General features: G+C 46.0%; 1 protein-coding gene across 1 annotated transcript in view; it reads left to right on the top strand.

Moving 5' to 3' along the window:
- The first annotated feature begins 387 nt into the window (after positions 1-387).
- Positions 388-10,557, top strand: part of LOC101631006 (nuclear autoantigen Sp-100-like) — a 15,726-nt gene continuing 5,556 nt past the window's right edge. The window contains exons 1-7 of the mRNA XM_012726143.1: positions 388-437; positions 4,143-4,232; positions 5,643-5,711; positions 5,955-6,035; positions 7,882-7,938; positions 8,824-8,874; positions 10,012-10,062. Of these exons, the coding sequence (XP_012581597.1) occupies positions 4,181-4,232; positions 5,643-5,711; positions 5,955-6,035; positions 7,882-7,938; positions 8,824-8,874; positions 10,012-10,062 (361 nt within the window). The 5' untranslated portion in view covers positions 388-437; positions 4,143-4,180. The remainder of the gene's footprint in view (positions 438-4,142; positions 4,233-5,642; positions 5,712-5,954; positions 6,036-7,881; positions 7,939-8,823; positions 8,875-10,011; positions 10,063-10,557) is intronic.

Genomic DNA, 10,557 nt, shown 5'->3' with positions numbered 1-10,557 from the left:
GCTGCAAGGGCCAGCTTTATCCTGGACTCTGCTCCATACATTTGTTTTACTTGCAATTTCAGGGAAGTGCAGAAAGGCAGGAAACCGTAACAGGTGTTCCCTGTACTGTTGATGGCCTATTACTAACCCACTTCTGCACCCATCTATTGGCGATACTGTGGAAATTGGCTACCAAAGTAATGAGTTTGTTTTAAAACTAGTTGTTCTGCCTGTAAAGTGTTGGGTTTAGATAGTGATTGCTACAGAGAAAAAGCTGAAGATTCCTTTACTGGTAGGTCTTGTTCTCTGGTCACAAACTTTGACTCTTACGAAAAGAACTCCTCTGCTAGCTGGGGTTAACAGAAATCAAGACTTCAGATCAAGGGTCCTGAAGCCCGATGGGTTGTTTTTGGCAGAGTTCTTCAGCAAGCCAAGGATTTTTCAGAGGACCTTTGCAAGTAATACTGGCTTTTCCTTTCCACCAAATTTTAAGGTTGGTGGGGGGACCGGCCCCTCGCTGAGACGCAGGGGTGCAGATTCTGCAAAATCACACGGAGATAGGGAACAGAATCTCAGCTTCCTGGGTTCTGTACCATTTCCTGTGTAGATTTAAAACTCCAAATGGCTCTCAGAATGTCTTTCCCCAACCACTGTGCAGCGTGAGACCCATCGCTCTTCAGTGTACAGCTGTTTCGTTTTCCTTCCTACCTTCTAGACACAGAATGTCAGGAAAGTACCTCAGGGCACCACACCAGGAAAGGACCAATGACAAGCACAAGCAACACTTTTTCTTGAGATGAGAGTGGCGGCCGTGGCCTGTGCATTCCACGTGCTCAAAGCACAGACAAAGGCACTTCAGTCTGTAAAGTGCATGTTCTGATGTCTCCTGGCCCAGGCTGTGCTGAAGATAGATGCCCCAGAGTGCCTGAGGCTCAGACACAGGATGTTATTTCTGGATGTGCAGGCCGTCTGTGGGCAGTTTGTGAGCAGTAGCAGGTTCCCCATCTTGAGCACAGGGTCTTCCTGGTCCCCCTGCAGGAGAAACTGCAGAGGTGAGGGCCATGTGGAGTGGCCAGTGGGAGGGTAAGAATGTAGGAAGCTGAGGTGCAAACAGGCATTTCTAGCCACAAGGCAGGTGGCTTAGGAGAGCAGCCGGGGTGGCCAGAGTGTGGCTGAACCTTGCGTGGGCACTGACTACTTCCAAACTGTCTTACTGGAGAATTTTCTCACACATTGGTTCCTTGGCCACCCACTGAGTCCCCTAGAGAATCATTTTTCAGTGATCTGTAGTGAAGGATTCTGGGGGCCTTGGTGATGGGCATGGCGCATGGTAGACATCTGAAGAGGGGAGAACCAATATCCCTAAATCATACACACCATTATGTAAACCAGCATGACCTTAACAAAAAATATGGTTTTAAAAAAATACTTAAACACAGAGACGGCTCTCCAGCTGGCGCAGCTGGAAGGCTTGCAGCTCTCTACCCACTCCCCGCCCCTGCCTGCACAACAGCTCATATTGCCTAGGAGGTAAAGAGGGACTGTTTGGCAGCGGTTTGGTGGAGACGGCTAGTCAGATACAGAAGAAACCTGGGACTCAGAAGGCTACAAAGGTCAACGGTATTTTGCCAAAACATGCCTAGAAGAATGAGAAGTTCAACAGAGAATATCAGCCCACCCAGGCACTTCTTGTAGGCACCTCCCAGAGACTAGGACTCAGTGTGTTAATGGAAGAAGCAGAACCCCACAAGAGACCCCTGGCTATTAGTGGCTGAGACTACAGACCCAATTTCACACAGTGGGGGGCCGGAGAAACAGGAGGTCTTGGAACAAAGCACAGCTCAGGACATGTCCCGCAACTGAAGTGTCTGGATGTGTACCCGGCCACAGAGGCTTAGACACCAGGCAGACATATTCACACCACAGCAAGAGTAGTTAGAAATCATGCCCACCAGCAACAGAGGCACAAGAGTATGCAGAACAGAACAAAGCAGGAGGCTGACAGGAAGAAGAAAGACCACAAAGGAACACTGATGCAGAAATCCTAAATAAAGTCCTAGCTAATAGAATCCAACAATGCGTCAAAGAGATAATCCACCTTGACTAATTGGGTTATATTCTGGGGCACAGGGATGCTTCAACATTCGACAATCAATTAATGTAATCCAATACATCAACAAAAAGGGGGAAAAAACCATATGATTATATCAATAGATACAGAGAAAGCATTTGACAAAGTCCAGCATCCATGAAGGCACTTGAAACTCTTGGAATAGAAGGAACATACCTTCACACAATAAAGGCCATATATGACAAACCCATAGCCAATGTCATTCTCAATGGTGAAAAGCTGACATCCTTCTTCTGAAGGTCAGGAATAAGACAAGGATGTCCACTCTCACCACTGCTTTGCAAGAGACCACATGGCTACAGCTCTGGGCCCTGCATTGCACCAAGACTAGAAAGATCACGTTCCTGGTCGACGGCCATGAAAGTCTAAATCCAGAGAGCTGGCTTCCTGATAATCTCATTCCGAGTGTTCTCTGTATGCCCTGATTCTACTACTTCTAGATCCCATTTTTTGCACTTAATTTCTCTGACCCTATTGGGAAATGGAAGAAATGAGACTTTATAGGCTGTGGTTTAAATGGGTGAGCCTCGTTGACTGATATATTGAAAATATAGCAAAAGTATCCTAGTTCAATGACACCTTCTCACTACACACTACCACACCTCTGAACACTCAGGAGTTGAAGTAAGGTGCTTATTCTCCAACATGCTTTATATTCTGCCCAGCCTAGTAAGCAGTTTTCCATGATCAACATGTGGACCATGTTGTCACTAGTCTCCAATTTAGGAAGTATTCAAATTGAATAGCATGTGCTTATTCAATTATGGATAGAAAAATGACTTCAGGACAGACTACTCTCAACCCTATTGACTTACATACTTTAACAGGGCTTTTATGAGCCCTGTAAAATTTCATTTTCTTTTCACAAAAATCTTAACAGAGACGTCAGGTAGCTGAGTTTCCAGCTTTATAGGTGAGAGGACTGGAGCTAGTCATGTTGATGAATCATTACAAAGTCACACAGGAAGGACGAAGGACAGTCCAGCAGGGGCTCAGGGCGAGGCGCTGGGCCACCGCTCTGGACTCAGAGGTTGGGGGAAATAACATCTGAACATCGCCGTGACGCAAACCTAGCTGCCCTGTCAGCTGTCATCAAATTTTAAAACCTTTGTGTACAAATGATCGTTTCTTCCCTCTTACCTCATGGAGTCCAGGTGTGGAAAAAACTTTCTTAAAAGAAGGAAAACACGTAAGAAAGTTTTGTGGTTCTACGGAAGATCATTCTCATTCTTTACTGCATCTGTCAAAGTAATATATAATTTGGATTGATTTTTTTCCTAAGATTTATTTATTTATGCTTACAGAACTGGGGTACAGGCCAGAGGTGTGGTGGGTGAGAGGACTCGCCAGAGACAGAGTGGGGAGCAGAACAGGCAGACTGAGGAAGTCCACTGCTGAGGGGAGCAGCGGGCGGGTCAGGAGAGGTCTGCCGCGCCATGGGTGGCAGCTCCCTGGTGGGGGATGGTGCTGCAGTGGCTTCGGAGAGCTTCATACTGTAGTGCTTTAACCCGTTGTGCCACCAGGGAGAACCCTAATTTGGATTAATTTTAAATGGTTTTACTGTCACTTTGGATTAGTTAGGCAATCACTGTAACACATAAACGCAAAGAAATGGATGACTTAACCACAATACAATTTCATTTTTTTTTCCTTGAGTAAACATCCCACAAGGTTCAGAAGTGAAAGAGTGGGGTTCTGTTTCACATTATCTTCTTGGAAGCAGCCCAGTAGGGGATGGGCTTCCTCAAGGCCAGACTTCCAACACTGTCCCGGGAGAGAAGCGCAGAGAAATACACAATCCAGACAGATCAACACGTCCCAAAGTAGACAAGTAGCGAAGGAGGGAAAGCTGGATGGGGCAGGACAAAGACAGATGCCCACGGGAGACCTCAGCCTCAAACCAGGGTGACGGGGAGGGGTAAATCGCTGACCTCAGCCCATGGGGGGAATCCTGGAGGTCTAAAAGGGGCTCTCACCTTGGGTTGTCAGAGACCCCAAGCTTTGTCATACACTGCTTTTGCTTCTTCTGCAGCCAGAACGCAGGACTTTTCAGGGGTCAGTGAAGACGAGATGCCATCAAGAGCCCTGAGCCACCCACAAAGAAGTGAGCCTGGCCCAGAGGGTAAGGATGGCCTCGCTGGGCTCCTGGGCCTCAGGCACCTGCGCTCAGACGCCTGCTTCCCCTACCTGCTCTAAGCCTTTATCTCGTCGGCCATTTTTAAAAATGCCAAGAGAAAAATCACTGTAAACTCTGGCTAGCATGGTGGCTGTCAATGAATGGGGTGCCTTGGCAATGACAGGTGGTCAGATGCATGGTCCCCAAGACATTTGAGCTGTATGGTGATTTCTACCCTTCCCACTTCCTATTTTGTAGAAAACAGGGAAAGTCAGGTTTTGCCTATATTTGGTTTTGTCATAGTCGCTTGCAAAGCTCAAAAGACTCTGATCAGACTCAATTGACAGAAGGAAAAATTTCTAGATATTACCATCAAATTCAGTTTATACAATAGCTCTGGACAGTGCCCCCATGATGACAGACTTAAGGAAAGAATGCTACTTGATATATCTTTACAAAGTGCTTACAGCAACTTCAAAGGTAGATCACACCTGCTATTCCCCCCCACCCCACAGATGGAGAAAGTCCAGGACATGAACATTTCAGGCTCTTTTACACATCACATGTAGATGTTACCAGAAGAGACAGAACTAAGAGCCTGGGCTCCTGGCAGGCACTCCTAAAGCTCTACCCATAGCCTTTTAGAAACAATGTGGTATAACTCCTGCCTCTTACAAAGTTCTCCAGTAAGGCCTGGGGCAGAATCCCACTTTTCAATATACTGTATTAACATTCTTGAACCTCCGGAGTGAGGTCATAGCACTTGTGACAAAGGCCTTGGCTAACTTGTGGCAGCTCAAATCCATTCACTGCTGTAAACGTATAAAAACAATATTAGCTTCAAAACTTCTTTGATTTGCACTAAAGACAAAAGGTTTGGGGATCTCAGCTCCAAACTGAGCATTCTGTTTCCTTTGGATGAATAAGACAGAAATGATTGTCATAACGTCTTTTAGCCTGAATCTGTCTACAAGGTCAGTAGTCCTAAGACTACTCTTTTGAGTTGTAGATTACAAGTTATGATTCCTTTATCTTCTAGAGCCTGGCAATACTGGAAACAAATTGAGTGTGTATGGGGCAGGGGGCAGGCAGAGAACATTTGACAGAATATAAGAACAATTCCATTTTTTGATGTAGCCTATCTTTTATTTCTACAACAGCTTCATCCAAAGTTTTATCCTATCAGTTAAACACATTTTATTTTCGGGTGCTAGGCACTGCGTATTTTCATGAGCAGGCTGGGCTGATGGTACAACACGGATTTTAAAACTTCAGTGGCACAAGGGTGACAGGAGTTGGTGTTCATTCATCAACTAAGACAAAGTGGTTTTGGGGGATGGCAGGCCCTCTGCTCCCCGAGACTATGGAGGGGAGGGCTGATGGAGCTCTGACATCTTGAAAATATTGCTTCTTCAGGTGACCTGATTGTGAGAGAGAGACCAGGGCCCAAATATGTGCATGCTCAAGTGCAGACGAGAAGAGACGGTAAGAAGGGTTGGGACCAGCGTGTGTGCTCCATGGTGAAGTTGTCCCTGTGTGTGTGTGTGGGGGGGGGTGATTCCTACAGTTTGGCCAGCAGGCCCCATGCAGCCTCAGTAGCAGGTGGGAGGAATCGCATCTCTGCTCCTCCATGAGATTCCCATTTCCAAAACTCTTTTGAAAGAGTTCCCTGTCCATGGTTGCTAGGACACGACTGTGACCATACAGGTATTTTATTTCTCTCCACAGAAATCAGTGGTGGTGATGCTTCAATGTTCATTAAAAAAGAAACTCCAGAAACTTCCAGCTCATTCTTAGCAAGCGTTTCAGGTAAGGGAGATTAGGAGGCAAGCCTTGGTCTGCAAGAGGTTTGGAATCTGAATTCAAAGCTACTGTTTCAGAGACATTTATTCTGGGCAACTTAAAACGATCATGTTCCCAGTTAATCTTGGAAACTGCTTTCAGCATTTTAGAAAATGGAACAAGGTAGAAAATTACTATGAGCTCATGTTTAACAAGACCATTTCCTCCTCAAAATGTGTCACTACATGCTGCTGCTGTAGACAGAATAAATATCAAGACGGTGGTATCTTTTACACACCTCCCCTCGTGCCCAAGAGCACTAAGATTTAGATCTATGATATACTGTTGACACTCATTTCCTTTGTGATTGTAAAAGCACCAAATCAGAAATAACACCAATGCTTTCCAAGATTAATATGGTTTTTGACAGATATCCACCACAATGTATTTGGATCATAGTATGTGATTTCAAAGAACTTCGGCGAATAATATCTTCCTTTGTTGCCCCAAAGTCCTTAAGACTTAGGCAGGCTAACTCTTGTTAGCCTCAGGGAATAAATACCTGGACAAATGCGTGAGGCTCAAAAGGGGGGACTGTTACTGGGAAGAGTCAGGAGCAACAGAATCCCAAAGTCCAAACAGAAGAACAAGGGATCCAGCATCAGTAGATAAATCTGTGCATGTATCTGCGATGAGGTATGTGATTATGGTTAGTCCGTACCTACCTCGGTTAATTCTGCCTTTTAAATGTCTCAAATCTGTCCCTCCAGTCCACACTTAGAGCACGTCTTGCTTGCACTCAAGCTATTGGTTCTCATTCATCCCTCTTCTCCTAGTCTTGCTCCTGCCATTGATCTTCCAAAGACGCTGTCCTCCATGAAGCCCAGTGCCCTGCACTGCCCTTGAGGACAGAGCCCATCCTTGTCCACATGGCCAAAAACCCCGCCTACCTCTTTCTCCACCCTCACCGGTCACTCTTGCACCTGCTCACAAAGGCTCTGCTCCTCTGGTCCTTGCATTCGCTGACTCTGGATCTTGCCCCTGTTTCTCAATCTGTTGTGGTCTATTGTCTTGACCCCCTGGCTCCTTAATCTCCTGACTCCAGCTTCCACAACTCATCTTCTGGAGAGAACCTGATCTCATACAACTTCTCCCTGCCTTGCTGTCCCCCAGAGGAGCCTGCAGGGTCATGCAGCCTTGACTTTTATGCAGTGATGTTCTTCCCATCTCAACACATGCACCTGTTTATATGCGCCTGCCAACTTGCTCATACTAAGCACACATACCAACCTGGGGTAGCTGCGTGCCGTGTGTTACTGCCAGCTCCATCCCAGCACCCGGCACACAAAGGAAGCTTCGGAAGCTTGTTGAGTGTGTGAAAATATTGCTCACTTTCTGTATTCCACTATCTGGAAACTAGTCTGGCAACAGTTTACTTATTACAGTAATTATATGGACTACTTTAGAACAATTATTTTAATAATTGAATTTGACATACACATAGGTATACATACATGCATGCATTACAGGTCCTATTTCCGGTAAAGAATAGTATCACATAAAAGTAAATGCTAGCATTTGTAAAAATGTCGTCATTGTATGGTCGGGTGAAACATGCCAACAAAAAATAGAAAGAAGAAGAAAAGGATACAGATTGAAGGCAAAGAGGAAAAGATAAGTGATATGAAGTAGAGAAAAAGGACAGAGACAGTGAGGAGCAACGCAAGAGGGGTGGACCCACTCTTTGATGTGGGAAGAGGGCAAGGGGCCGCTGGAAGGGAAGGGCAAGATGGAAATCCTTTGCAGACCACAACTATGGGTAAAGCAACAGGGACCTGCAAGTAAGTGCCCTGTGTTGTGTGTTCTCCAAAAGCTGTGCCCAGAGGCCACGAGGCAGGGACCGAAACTAGCCAGGCACCTGACACCACAGGTAAGGCTGCACCGGGCAGGGGGTGGTGGGGTGAGGCCGGGCCCGGAGCGGGGCAGGCGGTGGTGGGCGTGGGGGTGACCCCATGTGGGTCTAAGAAAGCAGAGCCGCGCGCCAGGGAGGGATTCCGCGCCGAGGAGAGGGCCACGGGCCCGCGGTGGGGTGTCAGGATCCTGGCACCAGAGTCCCCGTGTCCCGCCACACAAGCCCTGCGCCCACGTGGACAAGCAGCAGCCAGGTCCATGCCAGCACCCCGTTATCTGCGCCTGGCCTCACCCTGCCAGCAGCCGCAGGGAGGCGGGAGCCCATCACCCGCCGCGAGCCCTGGGCCGGGCGGGGCCTGGATGGTGGCGAAAGGATACTGGGAGTCGGCGTCCTCTCGTCTCCGGTACCAGCGCAGCAGGAGCGACATGTGGGGTTGACAGAGTGACCTCCACCTTTATCCAGGGAACCAAGAGATTCAGCTGTCATGCTAGAGTTACGAGGGTGTCCTTGCTCGCAGCCTTGGGAACCCCTCAAGGACAAGTGGTCCTGGCATCTGTTGGGAAAGGGCGCAGATAGCTCAGCACGCGGGATGTAATTGGTGGGAAAATAACTTCTCACTCACTTTTGCAAATAGGATTTTATTTAATCTTCAAAAAGATGTCAACCTGAACAGAAAAATGCGTGCTCTCCCTGTTGTTTCATAGGTGATGACATTGCTGTATAAGTAATTAAGTTTCTCTGCCTCAGAGAAATAAGACTTTAGATGTCGTCTCAGAGGCGTCTGGTTCCTTCAGAAGGGAGGCAGAGAAATGACACCCAAGTCCGCGGCACTGTGAATTGTGCGTGGGATTGTAGCTTTTGTGTTAAGCGGCTATTCTGTGACCATGACCTGTTACCTTCCAGGTACCTTGAATAAGAGAAGCTCTTCAGCTGTGGATGCCCTCAGAGAGAGAAGTAAGAGCTGACTTGATCTTTAGGTTATAAATGGACTATTTTTAATGCTAAATTTATTTTATTTTCTCTACCCTCCTATGACAGAAAGGGAAAAGTATTCACACACACACACACACACACACACACACACATATATATATATTCTTATTAGGTATATTTAATTTTCCGTTATAATTTCAGAAACTTTTTTTAAATATTGATTTTATTTATTTATGCATACAAGAGCCAGTACAGGCCAGAGGTGCAGGGGGTGAGAAGACTCCCCAGAGACAGAGTGGGGAGCAGAATAGGCGGTTCAACTGAAACACACTGCTGAGGGGACAGAGGGGAGACAAGAGGGGTCTGCTGTGCCATGTGGGTCCCTCCCTGGCTCGCATCTAGCTTGTGCTGCAGTGGCTTCAGACAAGCTTCGTAGTGCTGAGACTTAACCCCTTTCACCACCAGGGAGGCCCAATTTCAGAAAATGCTCAACATCTTTATTAATTTGTATTTTTCTTATTTATACAACAAAGATAATATCGATGTTAGTCACTAGTTGATGTACTTATTCTAAGGATGAAGTCTGTGGGCGTCAGTCTAGGGATAGTTACTTCCACACAAGAAGCACTCAACAGATGGCCAGCTTTCTTGTCTGTCCACGCTGCTCAACATTTATATTGAACAATACAAAGCACTGTGTCCAACTTATACACAATGATCTGGAATAATTAACAAGAAATTTAGGATGAAACTCAGGTAAGCATTATCTCTTAACTAAGTCTAGGTTAGGCGTCGGCAGACTATGACCCAAAGGGCAAACCTATTGCAATGTTGATCTGTTCATGAGCAGCCTTAACGGACCACAGCCACTGTGACACCATTCCACCTATGTGTTGTCTATGTGTGTACCCACAGCGCCGTAACAGCTGAGTGGGCATGACAGAGACCAGGGGCTGTAGAATGTGCCATCTGGTCCGTCCGAGAAAAAGCTCTTTACTCTAGTCTAAGTATTTGACATTTTTCTTGAAATACTAGGCAGGCTTCTGAAAAGGCACACTTGAGTGGTGCTTTTTGTAAAACACTACTTTTTTCAGTGCAGTTTTATAAACAATGTTATGATCATGTATCCTTTTTTTTTTTTTTTTTTTACTTTTTCAGGGCAAAGAACAGTTGACACTGGGTCTTTGAAAAGAGAAAGAAGAAAAAAAGGTAAAAAGTAATTAATATGGTTAAAAAACAAAACTAGAGATCTAACTGGCTGTTTTTCAGTGATTCATGAGTTACTCAATGTCCCATCTAGCAAGTAAAAAGTCACGGCAAAAAGAAAAATACCGGATGGTTTCACTTAGAGGACGAATGTAGGGGACCAGAGTAGAGAGCAGGGGAAAAATAATAGTAAATTTAAAAACAAACTGAGCAAGCAAGTACTAATCAGAGACACTGCAGGGGAGGGTGGGAAAGGGATCGAAACAGGGGAGGGAACATGTTCTCACGCAAGATGGTGATGGCGCAGGGGAACTGGGTGGGATTTCTACGGAGACTATATCTGAGAGGAGAAAGCGAGCATGCATAGGGAGAAAGGACGCTGTGAAATATATATAAAATAAAATGACTTTTTAAAAACATTATACCAAATGCAAGGATTTTCTATCAGAAAGGGGGTAGGATGATTTTATTAGCAAAAGAAAAGAAAGATTATTTCAA

Source organism: Condylura cristata, unplaced genomic scaffold (assembly GCF_000260355.1).
Source record: "Condylura cristata isolate star-nosed mole 26May11 unplaced genomic scaffold, ConCri1.0 scaffold00002, whole genome shotgun sequence".
NCBI lineage: Eukaryota > Metazoa > Chordata > Mammalia > Eulipotyphla > Talpidae > Condylura > Condylura cristata.
The sequence above is the reverse complement of the archived record's forward strand: the minus strand, read 5'-3'. Positions and strand labels throughout refer to the sequence as shown.